This window comes from Enoplosus armatus, chromosome 19 (genome assembly GCF_043641665.1).
Source record: "Enoplosus armatus isolate fEnoArm2 chromosome 19, fEnoArm2.hap1, whole genome shotgun sequence".
NCBI classification, from domain to species: domain Eukaryota; kingdom Metazoa; phylum Chordata; class Actinopteri; order Centrarchiformes; family Enoplosidae; genus Enoplosus; species Enoplosus armatus.
Genome location: NC_092198.1, coordinates 19,307,508 through 19,335,264, shown reverse-complemented (window position 1 = coordinate 19,335,264; position 27,757 = coordinate 19,307,508). Strand labels below are relative to the sequence as shown.

Sequence of the window (27,757 nt, the reverse complement as noted above, 5' to 3'; positions counted from 1 at the left end):
GATTCAAGCATACACATGTTCCCACACAGTAAACGTCTCTCGCGCCATTTAATTGCTGTTCCCGTCTACAGTCTTGCGTGATCAGTGATCCCATCAATTATTTTATGTCTGCATGAACTTTACACGATCAAGTGTGTGTGTGTGTGTGTGTGTGTGTGTGTGTGTGTGTGTGTGTGTGTGTGTGTGTGCGTGTGCCTCTTCCCCTCCATCTACTGATTCACTGAACCGAGTTTCTTATCTAAAGTGGTTTTGGTCGGTCAGCCCCAGAAGGAAATACAACCTTGTGGCAGTGTTACAAGTGCACAGCTACAAATCCCTGCATGGCAATTTAACCTTTTACATATATACATATGTGTCTGGCTGTAACCATCAGGTAATAATCCGACAGCCTATTTATTATCTGATTTATTTGAGAAAATAAGGGAGAATTACACTGGAATTTGACACGGCCCTGCTTAATTGACATTGCCAAATACATCTCAATAGCTTTAGCGTGATCGTATATATATATCGAATTTTACCCAAAGTCCTAGTTAAACTCTCCATATTTCTATACCAAAACCCCAACTGTGTCTAGTTTTGACAGTGACTTTAAAAAAAAAAAAAAAAAATGTTATCATTCATATTTCATTGAACTTTAGTCGCGTTACAACAGCAACACAGAATAAACCCTGACAACGACTTGTTCATTTTGGGCCCCCGCAGACCGCCTTTTCCCCTCGCTCTAGGAGTGACTGCAGCAGCTCTATTTTTTGACTGGATTTTCCCTTTGAAGTTATTGTGATAGGAGCTTTGTGCTCTTAGAGGCACTACAAAGACCAGCCTTTGTTTATGGCCATTACAATTGAGACGCAGGCTACCTTTAATCGAACCTGACGCGTCTTTGATATTCATCACTCCGCGGTATTTGCAGAGCACACATTTCTGGCACGGAAAATGCAACGTTGACCCCAAACAACCGAGTCACAGTGGAGACTGAACTCCGGACACTATCTTTGCTACCGCCTAACCTGACCCGCTCTCTATGGCCTGGTTTGTCTCCTCGAACAATCGTGAGAAAACTGCTCGTCTCAAAGGGTTAGGATCGGGGATCCTTTGCTTGCCTCTAGTTTGATCAAATTGCTATCTCTTATTTGGATTAAATGAAGTTGGTGGTGGAGAACAAATACATACAATAACGCATTAAAAACCTAAAATGAGTAGTTGTCCCAAGGTAGGCATGTAGGGAAACCTCCCAGCCTGCACCAGGAAAACAGACTCTTGAGTTGTATGTTATATGTGTTCCTGCTGTTATAGTGTTTTACACTGTGCTTCCGAGGTTTGGTAACGTGCAAATACAACACTGCACTCTTATATGTGGTTAAATATACGCGAGGAAATGACCTATTACGATTTAAATAAACCCCCAAGACTGTGAGCGCTTTACATATCTCCAAACATTGTCAAACCTGCCTCGAATTTGCAAGTTAAAATCTGGACAGTTATCGCAACCTATTGCACAAATCTGCAGTAGCCAATGAGAGAAACAAGAAGGAATTAATGGACTTTAATGACTTGAGGTGAAACTGTTGGAGTGGCGGTGTATCATATTAGTCAGACTTTGCTCTTTGCTCTTCTCTGTCCTCAATCCTCCTCCTTCCATCTGCAGTCTCTCTCTCTCTCTCTCTCTCTCTCTCTCTCTCTCTCAGAACAGATTAGACCAGTCTAAAAAGAGATTAAGATAGATATCCAGAAAATTCATTCTCTACGGTTGGTAAATAACCTTTACTTGGCTCTGTGTGTGTGTGTGTGTGTAGGAATGTGTGTGTGTGTGTGTGGATATGTAAGGCGCTTTGCTTGGGCAGAGCAGGAGGATAGCAGAGATGGCCAAAAGGGGTAAAAGGGATGGGGGCGGTTGTTTTTCTCTTTCCGTCCCAAAGCCAATTTTCTCACTGAGTGAATGGGATTTCCTGAGGATAGAAGATAGAAGCTGTCTGCCGGCTCCGCCCAACACACTGCAACACTGTGTGTGTGTGTGTGTGTGTGGCTCAGCTGTCAGCGGTCAGTAGTGCAGGTTGTTGTGTTGACCTGCACAGCGAGAGGTCAGAGTGGGATTACACTGTGGGCAGCTTTGTGTCAATAAGCTTGCCCCCCCGGCAGTGAGAGTGTGTGTGTGTCTGTGTCAGAGCCAGGTATTGATACAGAGAGTTAAGTTTAAATAGTTTCATTTGGATGGATGGACATCCAGAGAGAGGGTGGGGGTCGTAGATGCATTGAAACACAGGGGCAACGGCACACATTTTCTCCCTCCTGGAAGACATTTATAGTGTAACGAACGACAAAAAAGGGAGCTAGAGGGGGAGATGTTCCAACCCTGGCTCCTGCCTGGGGAGGGGGCTTTCCGGAGCTGTTTGACCATCCGGCGCCTCAGATGGCGGCGCCTTGAGAAGATGCGAGACAACAAGCGATTAGCTGTCTCTAGGACTGGACCTAGGGCTGCAACTAACGATTATTTTCATTACTGAAAAAATAACATCCACTTATTTTCCCTTGATAAATCATACAGCCTGTAAAATGTCCACTGCAGTTTCCTAAAAACCCCAGGTGCTGAATTCTTAAAATGACTTGTGTTGTCCAACTAATAGCTCAATTTGCAGGACATGCTCTGCTCTCACACAGAACCTCAGTTGCACAAAAGGTCTCATCTGCAATTTGTTGTGTTTGGTCTGAGACATGGTAGAAAGATAACTGTCAACCTGTCAAGTCAGACATTTCTCAATTTACTATGAAACCTTGTAAAAAAACAAAACAAAAAAAAAACAAAGAAGAAGAACCATGGACTAATTTCCTGTAGGTCTTTTGAATTACACTCTCACTCGGCGTGGCGCCTCCTGGGTTTTAACCGCACCCTTTTTACAAAGATAAAACCCGGAGCAAAGGAGGAAGCTCTCCCACAGACCCATCTATCTACCATGTCCCTTTGTTCCACATCCCATCTTGCATTAAGCACATAGTACAGACACACCCTTGACAGGTCACCAGTCTATGAACATGAATGCATCCACAGCTCTCCTGTGCAGTTTGGAGTCCTCAGAGTTCTATGTTTAATGTTTAATGACTCTGGGAAGACTGAGTCATTTACATGAGAACAAAGACAGACAAATATAGAGACATGGATTTAAAAATTAAAAAAATAAAAAAAAAAAGACAGAAAGGTAGTATTTGTTTGTAGGGTTACGGGGGCACATCTGCATGAAAACCCTATGCTTCCATTTCCATATTTATGAACAAGAAACTTCTATGACAATTATACAAGATTTCACCATTTGTTGGATGCTTTCAAGTCTATCTAAAGTAACCTGCAGTGCCATGCCTGCATGTACTTTTAGCATGACAGGTCCCAATGGAAACATAATAACCCTGGAAGTGCCTTGCTTTATCCGCCAAGGTACACAACAAAAATAGTACATCAAAGAATGAAACAAGCAGTAAAGTATCAAGATGTCCATCCAGCTTTCTTTCCAGTGGCTGCACAATGAAGTGGGAATGGAGTAAATAGAGAGCTGTGGACGTGTGTGTGCGTGTGCGTGTGCGTGTGCGTGTGTGTGAATCACGCTCGACGGGTATCTGATTGGACGTCACGGTCTCTGGAGGCGGTCTGTCAATGACGGTTGCTCTTGGTTTGCCTCTTTGTTCATGCGTGTGTGTGTGTGTGTGTGTGTGTGTGTGTGTGTGTGTGTGTGTGTGTCATGTCTGCGATTCTGCCTGTAAGTGTCCACTCTATGTTCACTTCAAGCCAGGGAGTAAGAGGAGACATTTGCAGATTTAGTATTTATGTACATTACAAAAGTTATAATCTAATAATGTACTTTAAACTACTACAAAAAGAGAAGGTTGTGTGACCATTGTACTTCCTCAGTAATTTTCTCCATGCCACAGACAGATGCTATGCTGTTTTCCGCAATGTAAAACCATTCCCTCATGCCAGCCATCCACTTATTGTCATACACTGTGCTTTCTGCCGTGTTATCTGAGCCACTGGCTTAGAGCTGGGCCGTATTTCTCTTCATGCCTCTTAGATAATTCCTTCACTCAGCTCATTTGTTCTTCTCAACACAGCACTTCCTCTTTGTTGTAAGTGTGTCCGTCTCCACCTACCAGACGTGGGTTTGCGCGGAGGGATCTTCAGTATGCTTTGGGTACATGTACATCTGGATTTGATGATTTTTGGCTCTGTCTAATTACAGTGTGGTGCATGATGACTGTGGACAAATGAGGGCAACTGAGGTGACTGAACATGTTTCAGCGTGTCAGACACCAAATTTCCTCCTATAATTAAAAACATTCTACATGCGAGACATTTAACTGTGCTCTCATTTGATACCATACGCAAAGGCACTCTTTGGGAAAGTTGCACACAGACAATTCGCTTTGGTTTAGCCATGCTCACTCATCAAGAGCATTGTTATGTAGTTCCAGAGTGGTTCTGGTTATGGGTATTTTTTTTAACGCCTCCATGTAGAGCCAGAAGTGGACACACGAGTAGGTGAGTTAGTATCCGTGGTGGACTGAAGAGGCCAGCTCTCAGACCATATTTTGTTTAATGTCACATTAAGGCTTTTCATATTTGTGTTTCTTAGCCGTGGGCTAGCCTAAATCCCAGGCTAGAGAAAGCCCACAGCCAGCTTAACCTCATTTTATTCATTACTCATCATCCATTCACTCAGGGCCAATAGTAAATGTTATGAATCACACCGTAACATTAGAGCCCCGAGTGAACGTCTTCAAACTGCTGACAGAACGCAACCCGTTTTAATTTGTGAGGACATTAAACATTTAATTGCTTTGGTTATGACCTTGACTCACACTGGTGATCACACTCGTGCTCCCTCTGCCGTGGAGAGGAGTTGGGCAAGTCCTACGGGGGCTGTTAGCCCAAGGTGAGTAAGGGTCTTATCCCAGGGGTCTTATCCCAGGGCTAGGCAGTCACCAGAACATGTGAGAAAAAGAAGTAATGAAGTTTTTGGTTTTTTTTTTTTTTTTTTAAGCAAGCAGCTGTCCGAGGTACCACCCTGTCAGCCATATGGCAGAGCAACACATCCCTGCTGTTCCCAGACTTCAGTGTGAGAACTGTCGACTTGTCCGCAAGTCTGTCAGTCACAATCTGCCTCTTCACCGGGATCTTCTCTTCTTCCGTTTAACGCTACACTCGCGTCATGTCAGGCCGACCATGAACGCCAGCTATTGACCGGGAGACATATATTATTATGTATTACGAACATCCTACTCGTAATTACTGCCAGGGCATGGCGATATCTGTAGGCTATGACATCACTTGTTATCAGGAAGTGTCCAAATGCAGGCAGCAAAACGGGAGATAACGTTTCTCTGTTGAGGTATTTCAGAGAGGATGATGTTTATCTGGAATACCTTAAGACTGCAGAGAAATGTGAGAAGTAGACAAAGTGGCAAAACAACATGAGATCAGGCTGAGAATTGTACTACAATACAGATGTTGACACGTAAGTTAGCCTAGTTGGCAGGAGGGAAAATGGAATAAACAATTTGTTCTGTGGCATTAACCTGGCTATTGTTGTGTCAGAGCCCTAAGAGTGGGCCGATTTTCCGGTGGAGTCTCATCGGATAAGTCTCCACGACAGCAGCACTGGAACCCTCAATGACCCAGAAATCACGGGCGATGCTGAATCCAAATTAGTTTTGAAAGCTTCGAGGACCCCCCACCACCACCACCAAGGTCCATTCGCAGTCTATTTGAAACAGTAAATCAGTAATTGCATGATTTGATCACGAAGGCTGAGCATGAAAGTGAAAGCGTGTCTGATTGCGGATCAGAGTGTGCTGAGGTTTGCGAATACACTTGGAGAAAGCAATCACAGTGGAGGCCGATCAATTAGCAGAAGGAATTGGCAAAGTCGTGCCTGCGCTATCCCGAGCCAGGCTTGAGCCGTCTGATCAATCACTGACAATAAAAAGGAAATGAATCAAGGCCTGGCAACGGGAACGAGAAGTTCAGCTAATTTCTGCTGTTCGTGCCACAGAAATCCATGGGACAACCAAACTGTGCCAAGCCAAATCAGTCAAACACAGATCTGCGCAGTGGTCCAGCCTCTCCAGACAAATGCCAATCGCAATTACTGGAAGGCAGCACTGAGTGGCATTGTTAGCCAGACACCAACGGCCACTGTGGTTGATACAAACGTTATCTGCTTAAACAGCAGACCGACAGCAATACAGTATCTGTTTCCTGTATGCTTTATGCGTGGACATGATTTATCAACTCACACATGTTGTCTTATATATATATATGTATCGTTTCATTAGTTAGAAAGGTCTGAGTTAGCCATATCAAGAGGATATCTTTGTCCTGGAAGTCTTATGTATGTGTTTATAGCTGGTGTTTGGTCAGGTTTCTTTGTCTAGCCCAAAACCACAACAGCAAGAGACCTACATACGACCAGGGCGTATCCCTCCACGGCAGCTCAGCAAGGAAACACTGTCGAGGGAGGGGATTTCGTACTACAAATACCATCACTTTGGGAAATGCCCTCTCGATGTGGCTAACTCAGACGGCTGAAGCCTCACATTTGCTTTGGCTGAACTTTAGAAAGCATTTCTCTATTATGTCTGCCGTTCGTGCTCCTAAATGTTTCTATTTTGCCTCTTAAACCTTGGATTTTTCATATATATATATGTAAAAGTCCCTCCAGTCCAATTGTCACGGCTTCTAAAGGAGGTCCATAAGACACCTGAGAATCAAGCCTCTGCTTTAGTTTTCCCAGTGACGGGATATTCACTTTAATCTGGGTTGTTCTAAGGGATGAGGAGGCAGCTGGGACACTCATCCCTGCCATCAGCAGATTACTCTGTCAGACACAACTAAAGGAGATTGGGATTAGTTTTCATCATAATCAAGCATCATCATTGTTGTTCATTATAATCATTCCAGGACGGACGAGGCTTTGGAAAGGATGAAGGCCTCCTCTTATAATAAATAACAGCACATTTTAAAAAGCAGATCTTGAGGATCTGTTGATTCTGTCATTTGAAATTTAAACACGACAATCACGAAATAACTTATGATGTACCAATGATACTAACATGCCTTAGCATTTCTGTATACTGTATACTTTTGTAGACTCGTTTCTTCATCATCTTCCTAAAAGCAGAAACGGTAAACTTTTCTTAATCCCTAATGTCTGTTTTACTGCCTATCTGTGTCCTAAATCAATAGGAAGCGAATTCACGGATGGTTACGAGTATATAGTTTATTCACACTGGAGAAGTGTTCAAATATATTCAAAGCAGGCAGTATGCTGTATTGATTTTTGAGTGTGCTGTTGAGTTACACTATTCCCCCACAATGCAATACACAAAGGACATATAGGAGCTGCTCACAGCTGGAAAAAACAAATCCAATCGTGAATGATGGTGAAACAGCTCCAAGAACACCTCAGAAAATAAAAAAAAAAACATTTTTGCTGTCCATTTGTTATATGTAATTGGCAGCGGCTGTCTAAAAATCATAGTATTATATTATAAAACAGTTAAGTAGGATGATTTCTTGACTAACACGCACACACACAAAGAAGTATACTACAAAGATTAGTATATAGTACTAGTGTATACAGTTGGTATATAATAGTGACATAGCTGCTGTCTCTCCATTTTCTTCCATCTATCGTTTCATATTTCTTCCCCGACTTCTTTTCAATCCCCTTTCCTCCATCAATCATCACCTTCTTCCATGCTTCTTTCAGGTATCTCCCCTTATTTTCCCCCCGTCTTCCGTCACGCACCGCTTCCTTCTTGCTTTACTTCCTCCCGGGCTTTCTGTCTTTCATTCTTGCTGCCGTCTGCCCTTTCTCTGTCCTTCCCTCCTTGACGCACTTAGCTTTGATTGGTAGGACTGGAAGCCTTTTATTTCGCTCGTCTCTCCATACATTGTTTATTTCCTTCCCACCGCGCTTCCCTTCTTCCCTTTCTTTAGTGGATGGGGTTACATGCTGTGATCTGTATGCAGGCGGGGGCTTTAAAAGCCTGCCAGTAGGGCGCATACAGCCAGTACCAGCTGTACTTTTACTGATCAAATTTTCATCAAAAGGCCCGGGTCTCTTTGAGTCAGAGCCAGACCAGGACCAGAGTGGCGCCTCTCCTCGACCTGCTCCTTCTGTCTTTCTTGAACACCTCCGATCACTCTTGACTCCTTACCCATCATCCTCCTTACACCAAACACTCTCCTTAATTTCACTACAAACCACTGTTCAGCTAAGATCAAGGACAAGAGGGGATGAAGCAGATTTTGTTTTTTTATTTTAATTTGAAATTTCAGCTCATTTCTAAGCACTGAAAGCAGTTGAAGTTGAGATGAAAGAACGTCATAGACTGACACTTCAACTACTTACAGTCCACTTCATTTCAATTGCTTAGTCTCTTACTCTTTAATGACAGTTCAGCTGCCCCCAGTGTTTATACACAAAACTATTCAACAGCCTTGCCTTATACTTGTAGATTTAAAATGCTTTCACAAATTACACTTCAACAGACAGTTTTTCAGCTCCGAAACTTAAAAGACACTGCAGATGCTTTCAGTGCTTCTACTTAAACTGCAACACCCATTCACCAACTCAGATGCAAACAATTCACTGTTTGCACTGTCACTGCTGCCATTCAAGTACTCAGTACCTCTGCAGTGGCACTCCAAATAGAGACACCTTTAAATTCCTCAATAGGTTGTAGAGGTGACGCTACAACTTGTTCCCATCCAAAATAATGTTGTCCAAGAAAGTTTCATGTTACACGGAAAAGAAAGAAAAATCAGTTTTCAGCTTTTCCAATTGGGAGTATTTTGAGGTGGCCTAGTGTTGAGAAAGTCCCCTATCGCTAATGAATCCATTTTCCAATACAGACAGCAACACTACAGAGTGCAGAAGAAGTCAAGGGGCTGACTAGTTTCTAAGGTCACCGTCTAATGTTTTGCATTACTCTCTCTATTCAGCCGACAGCCTCTCTCTCTCTCTCTCTCTCTCATTCTGCTCTGTGGTCTCTTTGGTTGAACATCTTCTCAGGGGGTCAGGTACAGTCTCATCTAATAGATACTCCAAATGGGGAGTTACATAATGCCTGACCAGGACCGCTGTTCAATTAGTCCATTTTGTTATAAAAATATCCCGCAGTACAGTCGTACTTCATCTGCAAGAGCTTTTATCAGTTTATCAGAAGCGTGATGCCAAAAGCACTCGTTAAAGCTGTAAAACGGCTCATCTCAAAAAAAAAAAAAAAATGTGTGATGATCAGAATGCACAAAACTATGGTAAAAACTGCAATCTTACAGTAACAATTCTCGAAGGTCTTTAATTTGCTCAACAGTCGTGAAAAGTAGAGTCACATGTGCAAATTCAATTTGTAGGACCAGTTTTGCAAGACAAATAACATAGACACCAATCATAAAATGTAATTGTGCATGTCAAAACGTGATCAATATTTGCCATTACTGACATTATCAGAGTTTTCTTGGGGTCAAACTTAAGTTGACATTTAGGTCACAAATCTAAACAATAAGTCAAGCTATATAAAATGAATCGGCAACTGTTTTGGACCGTTGGTTGGTCAAAACAAGCAATTTGAAGACGAAACGTTGGACTTTGGAAAAATTACAATTGGCATTTCACCATTTCCAGCATTGGTGCTGATGAACTACAGGAGAGTCGTGAGCTGACTGACTGTCGTGAAAAACAGAAACGCAGCTTTGCCTCCACTGTTTCACACTCGTTGGGAGGATTAGCAGTTCACATGATCCGCAAGCTGCTGTTTCCAGTGGAGCAGCTTTTGCCCAATTATGTATGCCAAGGAAGATCAGAGTAGCAGGCTCACTTTTGTCCTTTTAAACATTTAAAAACAAGCTCGTGGGGGTTTTTTTTCTCCCCCCTTTGTTTTTAAACAGTTGAACTGTTTCGTGGCATGTTGCGTCGCATAAAGCAACCAGAGCCAATGATCCTTCACGTTGATCTCCACTTCAGAGCTGAAATGATTAGTCAATAAATCGATACGCCAATCAATACAAAATGAACTGTCAAGGATCTTGACAATCGACTTCTCATTAAAAAAGGCGTTAAAATGCTAATCAGCGCCCAGTTCCATCTTCTAAACAGATATGAAATAATACTTCATAACTCTTCATTTCTCTTTATGTGACGGTAAACTTGATTTCTTTGGGTGTTGAACTTCTGTTTGGACAAAACAAGCAATTTAAATAGACATGTGAAATATTGCGACTTTTGACTGCTTTTTGACCATATAATAAATCGATGAAATTGTGAAAATAATCAACAGTTTAGATTAATCATTGATGTAAACAATATTTGTTAGTTGCAGCCCTATGGACATGTAAGGCTTACATGGAGTACAGTTAATTACTGTGGAGAGACGCGCATCTAGAGGCTTAATCTACATGATTTGTGTTTTATTGTCGCACCTTGTTACTGGCTTTGGAGAATTACCGAAAGTAAGTGGATAAATGATATACTTTGGTTTATCATTTACGCTGTTCAATGTCGACAAAGAGGTGTCAAGCCATGAACTAGTGTTGAGCTACTTTGATCTTGTTGAGCAATTATCCTTTCTATTGTTGTTTATTTCAAGCCGTAACTTTACAAATAAGAAACAATGCTCCTCAAAATTTTCTGTGTTAAAAAGACGCTGAAACACCATCAAGCTTGGAGCTTTGTTTTGAGCTGCTAATAAAGCAGCGCTTAGCCTCACAACGCTGGTTTGCTCACCGCTACGATGACGGTGTAGATTACGTGCGTGTAGGATAGCGTATATATATGCGTATATGTCACTCTGAGTGAGTCTAGAAATCCATTTCCAAAAAAGAAAGAAGTCGTTGTGAGTGCCAGGTTTTTGTGTGTGTGTGTGGGGGGCAGGGGGTTTAAAAGCTTTTCTGCAGGTGATTTGCAGAGTTATCCATTCTTTGACGGGGCCTTATCATTCATTAGGAGACTGAGGCGTGTAATTAAAAGAGAGGACGAAGAGCAGATATTGAGGAAAAGTGAGTTTAATGCGAAATCCCAGCGTTGGCAGAGGAGAACATGATCTGAGTGCAATACCCTGCTGATGTCACTTTCACAGCCTCTTGTCGCCAAGCATATTCACACACGCATCGACACAGCAGGACTGGCACTATGAGTAAAGTGAGAAGCCCCGTGGAATCTCTCTCCTCTCTCATTTTTCTGAATCAAGCGAGTCTGGAGCGGTAATTTGTCAGCACTCAAGACACTTTGGAACATATTCCGCCTCCCAAGGCCAATGGAATACCACCTTTCTTCTTTTTTTTTTTTTTGCCTTAACCTCAAAAAAAAGAACTGGGATAAAGAATTTTTTGGCCTTGTCGGCAACCTTAGATTTACTGTGTGGAAAACAAAAGTCACCCGATACTATGTATTTCGTTTTAGACGTAGACTAACACTGCTGTATCCTTACCCGATGCACAGTCACAACATAAAACAAGAACCTTCAAGTAATCCACAGCGTGTTTAACCCCTACACCATCACTATCAACTCAACTCTTTAAGAGGGCACCCATACTCGGAAAGAGAACTTACCTTGGCACTTACCAATGGGATATTTATCTGTGCCAGCTATTTAAGTGCATATTATTAAAGACTTTGAGCATATAAAAGCGCTCGCTCATTCACTCAATCTCCACTACCCCATCGTCTGCTCTCCTCCAACTGTTTCAAATCCGCCAACAGGCAGCAAGATGCCTCTTCAAGGTCTCGTTCGCCGCAGAAGTGGCGTGAGAAAACACCGCGGCGAGCTTCAGCGAGTTCCTTACCTCTTTCCCGGACAGGTAGTAGGCGGATAGCAGACCCCCGACAAACCGGATGTTCACCTCAAACACAGACACTTCTGCATTCTGCAACAGGGGGAAAAACAAAATACATATGAGATGATGAACGGTACTACATGGATACACATTTCTCAGTGAATCAGGAAAGCACACAGTCAATACCGAAATGTTCCCGTTTCACTTCAGGGAGGATTAGACTGAGGTGGGTTTCCACAGCCCAGACAGATTATTTTTAGATGGAAGCAGCCAGTAATTGATACTGAATACATTCCAATCCTGGCAGGTTTAAGGTCTGAGTCCTGCTGTGAATGAGTGAGCATGCTATGACTGAATAAGATGAAACAGTGTGTGTGTGTGTGTGTGTGTGTTTAAGGGCATATTGAGCGGTTGGATAGCCGTGCTGCATTTGGTTTTTAGAAGTTTTAACAGTTACCCAGCACTGTGGGTTTTTGGGTCATTATCATAACACAAAAGAATTACAAATGGCTTTGCATCTTTAGCCACGCCAGCGGCGGCGGCGGCGGCGGCAGCAGATTTGGTGCAGACATTTATAGTTCCCAGATGATGAACTGTAATCACACTGGTGACCCCTGACTTTTCATCTAGCGCCATTACACGGTTAAAAGTTGATTTGTATGTATGCAAAAATGACATTCCCACCAGCATCACCTCTACTTTTAGTTCTAATTAGCAAATGACAGCATGCTAAAAAAAACACGATGAACGCTGTCGTTGCCAAACATCAGCATATTAACATTGTCATTGTGAGCATGTTAGCAGTTGTTGGGCGTACTTATTCCAATCTGTCACAGAGCAGTGGGGGGGCTTCACGTTAAAAAAGAAATCCTTCGACACAAAACGCCGCCTTAAATGGCAGTGATAAAGTGTGCTGCATCTAAAAATACAATGCCTCTATTTCTAGACCGCTTTTGGCAGAGAAAATGGGACAACTAATGGGACAAATAATGACAAAAAATTGCAAGTTTGTCTCTGCAACAGAACAATGACGCTCCATCGCTCTCCCTCTCTCTTCCCGTCTTTGTGAGCAGATTCCTGAGTCAGACGAAGTTTTTGTGCTTGACTGACAGCTCTCATAAGTCACTGTTGCCAACCAGAGATAGGACAATGGACAAATTATACGCCAGACACAAAAGTGTCCCGTCATTGTCCCCCCCCCCCCGCAGGTCTGAAAGACTGATTGAGCAGTTAGATTGTGTAGCTAATTCGTCCTAATTAAAATTGAATTATTTCCTCCACGACGCACAGGAAGCTGAAACGCAGAAGGACAATATCACATCTTCCTATTGCCTGCTGTCTGGTAGCAGTGCAGTTTAAATAAGCTGGGAGAGCAAAACAGAGTGTAATATGTTGGAATGAAGAAATAGCTCTGCTCAGTTTTACCAGTTGTGAGAAAGGCTCTTAGGAAAAACATTTCCGTCAGTTTTCCTGCGGTATCTTGTGTGACTGCTGGGCGATGACCCTCCGAGTCAGCAGTCGCGTGACGTTATCTCGATCCTGCAAGAGGGCCCGACGAAGTTGGCAGGCGGGGCGAGTCAACTCTCCTGATGTTGCAACATTAAAGCCATTACTGAGCGCGCAGGAAACTGACTGAGCACGGCCTTTTTCCTAGCAGAGGGCTAATTAAGGGCTATAGCGAGGTGAGTCGATGAGATAATGGCTCGAGCAGGCCTCTTTAGATGACAGAGTATCTTATGATGGGGATTGGTTGTTTCTGGACAACCTGTGTTGCTGGTCTTAGGGCTTAAAATGAGAAAAGGCAAACAGCTGCAGCTATTGTTTTGTCATTACAGGAAATGTTGAGTTTCCTCCCCCCCCTCCCCCCCCATCATGCTCTTTATAGCTTGTGAGCGTAAGTTGTGTTTCAGAGCGTTTGAGTTCTGGCAGAGGAAGTCTCTGGGGAGCTATAAACCCTGTACTCTTGCTCTTTCTCTTTAAATAGATTTAAAAGTGTTGCTTAGCTGCTTGTGAAGAAATAAATGGCAGTGACCTGCGCGGCTCCTTGCGGCGGGCCTCTCGAGCGAGGCCTTGGCTCCACAGTCATATTTCGTCTGGTTTTGGCGACGCAGGCAAAACACTATTCCGGTCGTCGACAGGTATCAGAAAACGAATGGAGTCAGAGATTTGCTCACATCAATTTAATGTAAGTCACCCCAAACACTCACTGCTCACGTTGGAAGGCGACGTGTGCTCCGGCGGGAACGAGTGGAGCGGTCGGCTGAAGGCGAGTGGCTCTAGCGTTAGCAGCTAATGCTACTTCTAGCTTCTCCCAGCTACTGAAGCCGTGTGTTTTATTTACAGGGACATTACGTTTGATTCATTTGAAAAAGTAACGTCTGCAAATAGAACAAGAAAGATCATTTTTAGCAAATATTGCATGCTGAATACTGCTGACTAAACCCCCCCCTGGTTCATGTGGCGTTGGCTGAGTTCACGAGTGCCAGATCACTTAAATGAAATTCACTGACGTCTAGTAAAACCACCCCTGCTACGGACAATTTACTCTGGGGCAGCAGCTCTCTCTGTTTTGCGATAATGTCCTCGGCCGTGATCACCTTTGATTCCAGTGCCTGTGTGAACCCCACCGTTTACACAGCAGTTATAAAGGAGCACAGAAATATGGCAGAACTGTTTCTTCCACTGGCCACTGCGGCCATTTTACTGTGTGTGTGTGTGTGTGTGTGTGTGTGTGTGTGTGTGTACTGACAATTCAAAGCCATCAGAACCCAAGTGAACTTTGCTCAGGGACAGTTGCATTGATGTAGACGCGTTTCATAAAAGACATCAAGTACATCTGGACTCCCTCTTTTCTCCATCTGCTACTTCATGTCGTCTTGGCAGCAACACTCCTGGCTACTGCCATCACTTCTGTATCCACAAGAACCGTGCACAACTGTGTACCTTATTTGTTTAACAAATCTTTGTCTTTCTTCCGTCTCTTTTCGTCCCCCCCCCCCCCCCCCTTTTGTTCCTGTCTCCGAAATGAATGTGCCTTCGCTTTACAGCGAGTTGTCGTGCAATGGCAGCATTTTCAAGTTTTAAATCTCCTCTGACAAAGTAATTTACAGGCTTCCTTTCCTGGAAGTTTATTGTCCTGCATAAGACATACACCAGTCCCTGTTTTGTGATTTATGTCATTTCCCATGCTGTCAAATGCGATTAAATCTTTATTGTCCAGGAAATCTCTCAGACAAACCTCCGAAGTGAGTGAGGAGAAATGTCTGAATCTAGTTTTTAAGAGTCAAACTTTAGCAACGTAGCAAACCTAAATGGATCTAAATGGACATTTTAAATTTCCCGAACTGCCTTCCCATTAACCAGCGTTTATCTTGAGGCATATGCAGAAAGTACCAAAAGTAGCTTTACATCTCCGCCTCGTGCTACTGCTGCAGATCTGAAAACAATGGGCCTCCTGCTGGGACGCCGCTGCTTGAGTGACAGATCGACTGCTGGCAAAACACTGAAAATAAGGCAGGATTATGCACAGAGAATTGCTGTGGAACTGAAAATTCAGGTGAGGCAAACCCTCCACGAGTGAATAAGCTGAAACACTGAACATCCACAGTTCTGGATGCAGTACAGCAAGGGAGATTAAAAGCTGCTCTGAAGGCGTAATCGACAACAGTACTTGATGTTTATATCGTGTTAGACGGATATATTCTTTGGCCTTTGGTCCTGAGATACCAAAAAACGTTATCTGTCAACGCAGACATATTTGCAGTCACGACTGCACTCGCTGTCTTTCTGCCTCTCCTTAATGAGGAGCTCTTAATGGGGATCTTATAATGAGGTTGGTTCTACAATAAAGGCAGACATCAAACGGAAGGGGCACACTGTGTGTAGGTTTTACTCATATCTACATGTACTGCAGCAACAGCACACCAGTCCTTTCACAAACTAGCACTAAAAGAAAAAAACACGCAGTCCTCTGACACACACGATGGCTTCTATTCATTCTGCTGTTACATAGTTGAGATTCTCCGTGTCAGATTTTTTCCGAAGAGGATTTGCTCGAGATTTTTAACCTTCGAGTGTCATATTTTGTTCATAAAAATACAAATACTGCTGTTAATTACTTTCCATGGCTGGCAAGAAAAGCTGAAAAGAGACCCCACATGCTCATTTGCACCTTTCAATAAACTGCAGAGGAACAACCGAGCACCAGCCTCCGGGTCTGTAAAGTGACGCCAATGCGGCAGCGCATTAAACCTGCATTCTTTCTAATGGCCACTGGTTCCAATAAGAAGTCAGATTGTATAGAAGTCTATGAGGAAATGACCCTACTTCTAACTTGATTTATTACCTCAGTGAACATGTTCCTCATGAGTTTATGGTCTCAATCACTAGTTTCAAGTCTTCTTCGATACAGCATGATGTCATGCGATATCGAACACTGGAGGACTTCTGTTCCTTCCTACTTATCCAGCGTTTGTGTATGTTTTTGTGTGTGTGTGTGTGTGTGTGTGTGTGTGTTCTCGCACTACAGAAGACAACGGTAATAGACTTGTGTATAGATCCATTAGATGTGTTTTTGGCTCTTTGCCGCTGGGTTTTATTGATAACACTGTGGAAGAGGACTCAGAGTCAATATACTAATTTCCTGTCCACACACACACACACACACATTTGTTTGATTCCTGTGCGCAATGTCAAACTCATCTAAATGAATTTCAAGATATGAACATTTGTTATTTACACATGTTCTTATGTAACTGGGGAGAGACGGAACACTGTTTTAATTAAAACCATCTCAGAAAGATGGTTTCAATAACTTTGATAACACATTAAGTGCGTCGTGACGATTACCAGCAGAGTCCATTAGAAGCCCGGATAATTGTTTCTTACAATGTAATCATCCAGTCATCAGAAAATGACATTAAGCATCATTAAGGGTACATTTGCTACATAAAATATTAAACACCCAGCAATTTGGAGCTTATTATGTTTATCATATTATGTCTTGATTATACTAATCATCACATGTTTATAATGCCTTATGAGCACAAGTTAGTGCACTGAAGAAAAGAAAAAAGAAAACACAATTATCTGATTAATGTTTGGTCTCTGGACCGGAATTTTTAGATTTAGATATTTCTATAGCAAAATTGTGGTTTATCATATTCACACATAGACACTGCTTTCAGTTAGTGTCTGTGTAACACACACAAACACACACAAACACACATCAATGACTCGGCTTAGATAGGCGGAGGGCTAAGTGCAGCAACATCAAGGCCTTTTTCCATCCAATTGCTGATGGTAAAGAACACGCACACACACTCTGTGTACATATATATATATATATATATATATATATATGTACACAGTCTTCCTCAAACCATCCAAGGTCTTCTGTATTACAGTTCACTTGCACTGACCTACATGTGGTGAAACACAGTCGCACATCTCCGTATTGAAGTTTATTTTAATACTATTTCATACATTAGAACATGCACATAATGACTTCAGGATGTCCAAGTGAATCACAGCCAATAAAAGTCCAAATAAAAACAGCTAACATGACTTTGTCTGCAAAGTGGCATCAAGCAGCCAGCGCAATTTACGGATTTTCCTCCATTTCATGAGATTGAAATAAAAGCTTTACAGGCCGCGGGAGTCCTGCGTATGAGTATACGTCCTCGGCAAGGAGCTTTCAAAAGGTTCTTGAGTTTCTTAGTGTTTTAATGCGTAAAAAACTGTTGCTTGTGTTGTTCTGGGTGATGGCAGGATGCAACTTCAGCGGACTCCTGTAAACATTACCTCCCCTTGTAATATATGCATCATCTAGTATTGACAGTAAACATCCCGTCCTGCTTTTCTCTGATCCAGCAGTTTCCTGACGAGTGATGCCCCCCCCCCCCCTCCCCCCTTCAAACTACATGTAAGTTGGAAGCAGATTATGTTTTCACTGCTCTGCGTCTGTCAGCAACATATCTCAACGGATTTGGCCGGTATTATACGTTGCGTTCAAGTGCTGAGTTAAAGTTGCACTCTTCTGTCTTTTTACTTAAACTACCAGCAGCTAAATATGGATTATTTGGATGTCAGACGCACTGTTTTTATCCCTTTTTTTCCCCTCACATGGTGACTGAGTCTTAGGTACATTAATACCTGAACTACAAAGGGGTTTGCTGTTTGACATTAAATTCCCATTAAACCAAAACACATGCTAATGAAGCTGCCAAATGGGTAAAGGGCCGGTCTTTCAGGGCTCCTCTCTACCATTGAAATCAATGATTCAAGCCTCTATTGACTGAGTTACGGCTTTGGTTTTTGTGAAGTCAATTTAGTTGATCATCACAAGGGCACTCTCTCACACACACACACACACATTTCCTTACCACATTAAAGTCGAGGTTCTTCTCTACCCAGTCCGTAGCAGTATCAAACTCTTCAAACATTTCCATGATATAGAGGGTATCCAGAGCATCCACTATTGTCGCTCCCTTTATACTGCCTGCAAGAGAAACATGAGAAGTATGAATGGCAACAGGTGTTGACTGGCAAAGCACCGAATAAACAGCAGAAGTTAAGAGTTATGTTTGGAGGTTGAATACATTATTTTGCTCGACAGATGGCGAGAGGCAGCGATTATCAGCGCTGATGAAACGTCGGGAGTGGTGCTCATCTCTAGTGATTAGCTTCATAGCAGGAGGGAAGACACACGAACCAGCATTTCAGCGCTTCCATTAGGCTGCCCCTCAACGAACGCAACACCACCGCAACACCTTCGCCTGTGTATGTGCCTGGGAGCTCAATAAATCATTAACCCTGCAGCACCGAGCTTTTAGTCCTAACACACTTGTTATAAACACGGGACCTCGTCTGTCTGAGCTATCTGACCACTTGGAAGTGAGGCAGAAAAAAAGGAAGATGGGGAAGAAAAAGGACGCTGACGCTGAAAGTTTGAAAATGATGTGGCCACAAAAGAGTCAAGATGAAAGCCAGAAAGCTGCTGGTGTGTTATTGTGTAAATCTGAGGGTTTATATCCCTCTGTGAGTTGTGGGAGGATGCAAAGGCAGCTAAAAGCTTTCCATTAGACACAATGCTGAATCATCAGCTAGAGGTGCAGGACGACTGTTGTCCATCAGCGCCGTGGCTCCCTCCGCGTCTGGAAATTATCATCATTTCTTTAAAATCGCCACCGTGAGATGACAATTCAGTCAAGTGTTGCAAGCTGTGAAGCGGATTTTCAATGCAAAGCAATAGATACAAATAATATTTCTGGATATAGCTGCTGAAATACCATGTTCATTACCTTTCAATTTGAATTATATTCATACAATAAAGAAAAGAAAACCTTTACAGAAGGGTATTAAAGGAATTCAAAACATTTCGTCTTCCAAAAGAAGACGCAAAGATCGATGCCACTCTTCTATCTGTCAGTGCGGAGCTAAGACCGGGAGGCAATTAGCCTAGCTTAGCATAAAGACTGGAGGCAGACGGAAACGGCTAGCCTGGCTCTCTCCAAAAGCTTGTGGAAAAAAAAGAAATATGACAACGAAAGTCTGCCGGTTTGACAAGTTACTTACATGCTGTAACCATTTCTCAAAGAACGCCAGTCCGACTGTATTGACTGTATATGCACAATAAACGTGTCATCATGTGCATCCAACGTGCGGTAAAAGGCTAACGTCACAACCAACCGATACGACAATGATTGGTCATCTTATAACAGTTTGAACATTCTGTCTCAGGCCACGTTCTATAAAGAGAAAGCGTGGAAGTCGAGGTGTCAGCAGATCCAGTTTCTGTTGTAATCGCATGTCCTTCCTGTTTTTCACCCAGCTCACATTTTCTCTCCGCTGAAACCTCCAGAGCGACAAAGAGAGGACAAGACACTTCCCTGACGTCCATTGTCTTGTCACTGTGCTTCCCTCCCCTTCACTGCTCTTCCTGTATCTGACTCTGTGTGTGTGTGTGTGTATGTGTGTGTGTGTGTGTGTGTGTGTGTGTGTGTGAGTGAGAGAGGTACAGATGGTTAGAGAGTGACCGGAATACTAATAATAATAATAAATATTTTTAAAAAGAAGACGTCGGAGAGGAAAGGAAAGATCCGTGGAAGGTTTATGACATTTGTTCTTCAGCAGAAAAAATAGTTTCTTGAAAAGTACATACACATTTTTATGAAATATGTCTTTACAGTTATTTAATTTTTTTTTTAGCAAAATGCTAATTGTACATAGGTCTGGGCGACAACATTATTCTTCGTCTCTCTAAATGATGACAAATGTCCCATACTGAGTTGGATTGTACCAAAATCTGTCACAGCGGGAGCTCCTGAATACTTCTATACGTCTATATATCATTTTGTTTTTGCTCAAACCTGAACACTGATTTGAACCAATATGAGTGACTTTTATTTATCATGCGATTTTAAATATTTCAGTCATGATTAAAGTCATCATGATGACACACAGTATTAGCAAAGATAACACACAAGTTTTCAATGATTGTGGCTGATTAGATCTTGGTTCAGGTTGAGACTGGGTGGCGCTTTACTGGGATTTGACGATTTTACCAATGTGAACCAACGTCTGTGCGCTAATACATATGGTAAAGGTGGAAGTTGTCGGACCAACCTTTGAACCTTTGAAGGCGTCTCTGGAATATCATGATGGGACGAAACAATAATCAAGAATATTAAAAAAAATGGTGTTTTCCTGACCATTCAGTAATTGCACAAGATATAGAGAACTCTTGTTTTTCCATAAAGTACACACAGATGACACTGATCACAGATCGGGGCTTTAATCAAGAAAGATCCCTGATGTTTGCGAGACAGCTTGTCCGGGGGCCCTGACAGCAGAGGGCACCGCGAAATCCGCTAAAATCAGCTTGTTACCAGATCCAGGATTTGTGTCAGTGTCCAGATGGGAGGGCTATAAAAACCGAGACGGGAATTCGGCAGAGGTCCTTGAGGTTGTGAGAGCAGAGTCCGATGATCTTGGAGGTGATGCGCGTGTGCTGCTGAGGATTCTGCTTCTGTCTGCGACTGTGAGCATGGCGAAGTAGCAGATGGCTCAGCAGAGGGCAGCGTCTACGATGCCTCTGTGAAACATGAGTGGTATGGAGGAGGAGGAGAGGCGAGGATGCTTCTGTAAAAACGCATGCGGTAGGGGAGGACAGGCTTTATGATATTTGCTGTAGGTGGTAGGCTTGTCACAGTGGGGGATTTCTTACATTTGTACAAGTTATTTCCAGAAAAACCTTATGTGGTGTGTCCTTGAGGAAATACTGCCAGTTGCTTTGTTTCCTGTTGTTGATACCAGGGAGAGTGCAACTCAATAGAATCCCTCCTCCTAGCAGCTACTTACTTATTTTTGTGGATGTACCGTTTGCCTTCATCATGTCATTAATCATAGTGTTGCATGTCAGAGGCGACGCTCATGAATGCATTAGCTTCTTCAGAGAATGCTTCAATAACAAAACAAAAAAAATGGACGGTTTGGAGAAAATGAGGCTGTTTTTATGACGCGCGCCCCCCCCCCCCCCCCCCCTTTTTATTTTTGACATAACCTAAAAGGCAGAACATGGGGAAGGGAGATGGGAAGATGAAAAATGAAAGAGCTGGCGTCCCTCGGAAGAAATCATTACCTCTCTGTTCCCAGACAGAGAATAAGGATAGATGGAAGAGGGGTGACAGGGGGAAAAAAATGGGAGACTCCGGGTCCAAAAGTCATTAAGGAACAGCATCAGTCCCTCCATTCCTGTGCGCCTCGAAACGCTATCCATCCAGTTGTTGCTACGTTCACTTGTGACCTAATGAGGTATCCATCAATCTTCTCTCCTTCTTTTCTCTTTTCAGTACTTCTCTCCTTCCTCTCCTTCTGTCTCTTTCCTTTCTTTACCTCCTTCTTTTCCCTTCCTTTGATTGTTTCCTGTCTGTCTCCTCCAACAGGAAATGAGCGAGGAGGGGAGTGATGGATGAATTAAAAGAGAAAAGCGCCACACCTTGCAGGCTTCATTTATCACCTATGCATAGGCCGATGTCCTTACTCTGCATTGAACACACACACACACACACACACACACACACACACACACATATATATATAAACACACACTCCTGTCGTATCCTATAGCATGTACAAAGTGTTATTCTATTGCAGTTCAGTGCTGAAAACATTAGTATTAGAACTATATTAGTGTGGTGTCAATAACAACTTGCTGCATTCCTTCCTACACTGCAGTGTGTGTGTGTGTGTGTGTGTGTGTGTGTGTGTGTGTGTGTGTGTGTGTCAGACAGGAGAGTGATGCATTGTTTGGTTGTTCAGAACAAAATAACCTTCACTTCACGCAATCAGGCGGCAAAGACAGAGCTGTAATCTGTGATGTGGGAGTGTGCATGATTGATTGAGAGCAACTGACAAATGTGATGTTGCTTTTTCTCTTACGCACACACACACACACACACACACACACACACACCACTGATTGTGCTGACAGAGGTCAAAATGTCAACATGATCTGTGCTTATTCAGCCTCCACTGAAGAGTATACATGTAAATGGATTTTCTGTATATATCTCTCATTTGTTTGTTCGGTCTGACGCCTGTATTGTCTCTGCTCTTGGTCATAAAGATATCAGTGGGACGACAACATAGAAAGCAGGATGATGAAGACTATGAGATGCGGTTAAAAGCTAGCGAGTGGACCTTGAGTTCTGATTCTTCTGCCCCAACTATGCAGCTATCCTTTATGGTTTTTACTGGAAGCAACTGGGACGGTGGCTGCACTGAATAGCTACTTGGAATTTTGCATTAGCAACACATTAGCAGCAGGCAGCTAGTATAGTGGCTAGCCCAGTTGACAGTAAGCTGAAGATAGAAAAACTAAACTTTACTTTATCACCAACCAGTAATCAAGGAGCTGCAGTAAAAAGGAGGGCCTACAGATAATGCTCCGACGAGCACATTTGAGGAGTTGATAAAAGATTCCTGGTGGGGTTGCTACTAGCAAAAGAACCCCCGAACTGAAACCAACTTCTTGTGGCAGAATAGCTAATTATTTTTACTATAAACTACATTTTGACCTATTACAAATCATATTAGAAAAAGCATAAACCTTATCAATTAAATCCCTGCATTTATTTTTATAACCTAGTCATCATGCTTCAAGTATAACAATTATCAAGCACTCTATGCGCTTATGACAAGCTTTTCATGCTTTACTCGCCATGCCATCTAGATTGTTATTATATATTAAGTGAGTGAGGTAATTAACAGATAGATGTGTGGGGTGGGTTTCTTTGCTTTGGGAACAAGAGGCAAAGAACAGTAAATGCCATGCGGATTACATCATGCACACAACGTCGAACACGAAGCGTGACCTCAGCAGTCGGCTGTGCCCTCCAGCTCTGGGTCACGCCGAGCTCCTTGGCGAGTTCAAGCTCCCGCGTCTCCCTTTTCACTGTAATTCGGAGCTCCCAGCTCGGCACAATTCAACCTGAGTTGCAGAGCTGTGGATTATGTCGGAGCAGCCGCGTGAAGCAAAACCTCCGCTCCCACAATAAAGTCAGCCCTACAACTATAGGTCACATGGATTGTGACTCAATCCGCGGCGCCTTTTACCCCGAAGCCCTCTACCCCCCTTCTGTCAGGCAGCATCACCCTTCAAACTGCATCTGAAAACATTGAGAGCATATTGTGCGAGACTGACTGACTGAATTACTCCACCTCTTTCCTTCTTGCCCACTTTTGTCTACATCTTTTCTACTTCATAAGAGACTGGGAATGAGTTCCGAGCTCCAATTTGGATCTGGTTCTAGACCCTGTAGCCTCAGACTACCACCGGTGTTACGAAGTATTTAGTGACCTGTCAGATTCTTCGCCTTCAGGCGACGTTAAGTGCAAGGTGCATGCAGAAAAATTGCAGATTTATGTCGCTGATACTTGCTAAAGTAGAATTAATGTTATTTCCACTGTGTTGTTTTGACTTCTGCAGCTGTGTAAAATATGCGGTGAAAGCCCGACACCCTTCCAGCACAGTAGAAGGCAGAGCAAATGACAAATGACAAATGCTGGTTTTAGAAGACAGCTTATGCAAGACGAACGGTCGGGGCCCAACGTGTAAATCGGCCGAGAATTTCTGACTCTAGGAATGCCCACTCTGACGTATATAAAATATCACGTAGTCTGATCCTAACGAACTGAATTCACAACACATTAAATCTAATACAGGCAACAGATATTAAATATAATTCTAATTCAATGATAATAGCATAAATGACTGAAATCTGAAGTCAGTGGAGTCATCTCACTTTGGATTTCTTTTTTTTCTTTTTAAAGCACTTCTTCATGCTTGCCAAGCTGCAGTCTCCATGATTGTTTGGGTGTGTTTAGAAACTGTTTTGACTTGCCAACAAAATAACTGACGAAATTTAGGTCTCAGACTTTCCCCCGCGAGCATTCTTTCCATTTTTATTATCAAAACTAAAGCGACCTGTTGACCTAGTTATGTGAAATCCGCTAAACTTTATGATACATCCTGCCATACATGAAAACAGGCAGCCAGAAAACAGGCAGGGCTGTAAACATCCCCTCCTTCCAGCTTTACCGGTAGAGATAAATGAATATTGGCACTAAAACACTGACTCAGCAGCTTCAGCTCAAAAATAGCAGCCTCAGCCTTCAGACGACTGACAGCAGTCAAAGTGTCGTTGATATTAAAAAAAAAAAAAAAAACACGGAAGGCTGCTCTCATCTCGTGAAAATTCAGTCTTAAATACAAAAAAAATAAAATAAATCCCTTTCTCAAGTTTCTCCTCAGCTCACTGCCTTTCTCAGCGCCCAGAAATGTTCTCAAGATAGAACAGGGTCCCGATGTGTCCCCACGTCGCACTGTTAACTCAATGCGAGCTCCAGGTTTAATCCTTAATCCTACAATTTTATCCCCATCGCAACACCCTCAGCCCGAGCTGGTGATCCCATTTAGCCCCAACTACCGCCTCAACGACGGGTCCGTACTGTATTTTCTGAGAGGTCACGGAGGGGAGGTGAGGAAAAGTGATGGCTAAGCCTTTGGCTAATCGTGTTATCGTAGGCAGAAAGCATGCGCACGCAAGAACGCGCACGTACACATCCCCAAAGTGTATTAACCTATTGGCTTCTGCTGCCAGATACTCAAGCATCAACACTTTTTGTCAAGGTTACAGTGAAAGGCATTACCCTGCTGTGCTGTGCTCTGTGCTCTGTGTGAGTGTGTGTGTGTGTGTGTGTGTTGAAAGTCTGACAGTGTGATAATACACCAAAACCAAAGTTAGAAAGGCTGACTGCAAATATGAAAATGAGTTGGGACAGGTTAGCTGTTAGCATTTTGTTGGGCTGCTGCGTTTATTCAGGCGTGGGAACTTTCGGGGATCAGGAAGACTTCGACGAGTGTGTTTAGGTGTGTGTTCAGGAGGATGGGCGGTGCTGCTGCAGTGTGTAGCTGTAGGCCTTGAGGGGGTTCAAAGCCCGGGCGAGCAGGCTTGTTATACAGTGTGTATAAGTGTGTGTGTGTGTGTGTGTGTGTGTGATTAATTAATGTCGATGCAGACTCAAGGTTCTATAACAAAGGCTTAGGAGATGAGTGCGTACAAAACAGAGCTGCAAGGTGTGTGTGTGTGTGTGTGTGTGTGTGTGTGTGTGTGTGTGTGTGTGTGTATTCATGAGTTGGATACCCCCATTTCAGCTGCTGCAGTGCTCCCTTGTCTGTGTCCCACCCACCCCTGTGCAGAGTGTGATTTACATCAGTTCAGACACCAACCAAATACAAATACAACCCCCCTGCACCCTCACACACAGACATTCAAGCGCGCACACACACACACACACACACACACACTCACACTCACACTCACACACAACAAGAAAACCGGAGGGAAGGCCAGAGCAGAATTACTCCATCCATTTCAATTACAGAGACTGAATATCTGATTCAGACACACACAGTGCTGTGTGGGAGCTGAGGCTGCAGCCCAGGACTCAATGTCAAATTATATAACCAAGCAAATGACTTGTCTGGAAATAGAAAGACACCCAAAACATTAGCCTTCTTGACTGGTGGGCGATAACAATATTTTTAGCTCCGCTGGCGACAGCGCGGGGCTCCGTGGGCTGCCGGGATTCAGGAGCGCGGAGTCAAATTTGGTCCGACACAATGATGAAGATGCGCTGCGTTCGGCTTTGATGGCTGCGGCACACGGCAGGCGACATGTTCAAAACACCTCATCCAGCGACACCTGTGCCGGGTTTGCCTCGCAAGAGCTCTACGAGTTTTACTCTCATGATCCATTGTGTGTTTTCCAACCATGAAAATCAGTCCTCCATCTTAAGTGGAGACCATTAAAAAGACTTGATTGGGAGAGACCCCTTCGAACTGTCACAAAATTACAATTCTATGGGACTCCGTGACTCAGGGCTACTACTATATGAGTCTATGATGTGATTTCTTCTCAAAATAAGGAATTAATTCTACAGATAACTGAAGCAACAGTTACAAGTTTGTGTAGTTACGGCTTGACGTTTGGCTGGCACCGAATCGAGACCACATTACTCCTCTGCTGGCCTCTCTTTATTGGCTTGCAGTGCACTTTAGAATTGATTTTATTTTTTCTTTCAAAAAAAAAAAAAAAAAAAAAAAGGTATTCAATGGACTGGCCATCTTCTTAAATCTTGGACCTTTTAAGGTCTTCGTACCTAAAGCTATTAGCGGTGTCACATTCTAGGCTGAGTCGCGATAGGGATCTGCCATTGCTGTAATTGTCACTAGATTGTGAAACAGCCTTCATCCCTAAAACAGAAAATATAGTTGCATTACTGTTTTCAGTATAGCGCACCGATGTAAAGAAATGCAGCCATAATAGCCTGACTTTAAGGGGGTCAGTGAAGCTTTTGCACCTCCGTGCCTTCATCCTCGCTAGTAGATATTCCTTCAAGCTACAACCCCCCCTCCTCTGTCAGCCCTTAAAACTTTCGCCACAGTAACACACTCACGTCCTCCGCAAAAGAAAGTGACAATGAGAAGTATTGCAGAATGTACAGGAGCAGCCAAAAAGTTATTAAGGCTGATTTTAAGTTAAAGTAGTTGTGCTGGTGCACTCATCTCGACTGGAAATAGAGTCCAAGTCTAAATAAGCCAGTGGAAACAGACAGCTGGGACACATTTAATGGTGTAATAATTGATGGTATAATAGACCATGGTTAAAAAAGACATCTGTGTTGGATTTACACCAACAACCCAAATCACTTTCTGGCAGAAAATGTGGTGCAGCCAAAGACCTGCCCAATCTCACTCTACACTCCCAGAGCTAAGTAGATTGGATGTGTTTGGGCCACAAAAGCCTGCCGCTGGAGCAGTAATAAAATAGGAGGGATACAAAAACGGCTTTATGCACCAAGTGACCAAAATGTACCTGTTTACGCGGTGTTAGAAATGATCATAAAGGCTGAAGCACCACGAGATTGCAGCTCTGTGATCACCGTGCTACGTCAACTGACTTTAACTGTTGGTTATAATGGGCATGCAACGTAAAGCTGACATTTGAAGGTCAAGTGTAAATGTAAAGGAAGGGCTTTAGTTAAGGCTTTTATGCCGCCTGTTCATTTCTACCTTCACTAAAGTAAAGTGATGCGAGGAGCTGCAGAACCACTCCAGGGGACAAGGAGCAGAAAAAGCCATTGAGCGGTCTGGCATGGAGGAAAGGCCACAGGAGACAGGGAGGGGGGGGGGGGGAAGGCCACAGGAGACAGGGGGGGGGGGGGGGGGGGGGAACAACATAAAGAAAAGAAACCATCACAAAAACCCTGGCAGCATCCGTGGCAAAGCCTGCCATTCATCCAACGGCCCTTTGAAAGCACTACAGGCAGGGCCAGGCAGATAACCTCCACTGCACTGTGTGTCTCAGG

General features: G+C 43.2%; 1 protein-coding gene across 1 annotated transcript in view; it reads right to left on the bottom strand.

The window, feature by feature from the left end:
- man1a1 (mannosidase, alpha, class 1A, member 1) overlaps nucleotides 1-27,757 on the bottom strand; it is a 116,418-nt gene that overhangs the window by 48,607 nt on the left and 40,054 nt on the right. Inside the window, exons 3-4 of the mRNA XM_070925734.1 lie at nucleotides 18,208-18,323; nucleotides 11,834-11,914 (exon numbers count right to left, since the gene is read on the bottom strand). Coding sequence (XP_070781835.1) covers nucleotides 11,834-11,914; nucleotides 18,208-18,323 — 197 coding nt within the window. The remainder of the gene's footprint in view (nucleotides 1-11,833; nucleotides 11,915-18,207; nucleotides 18,324-27,757) is intronic.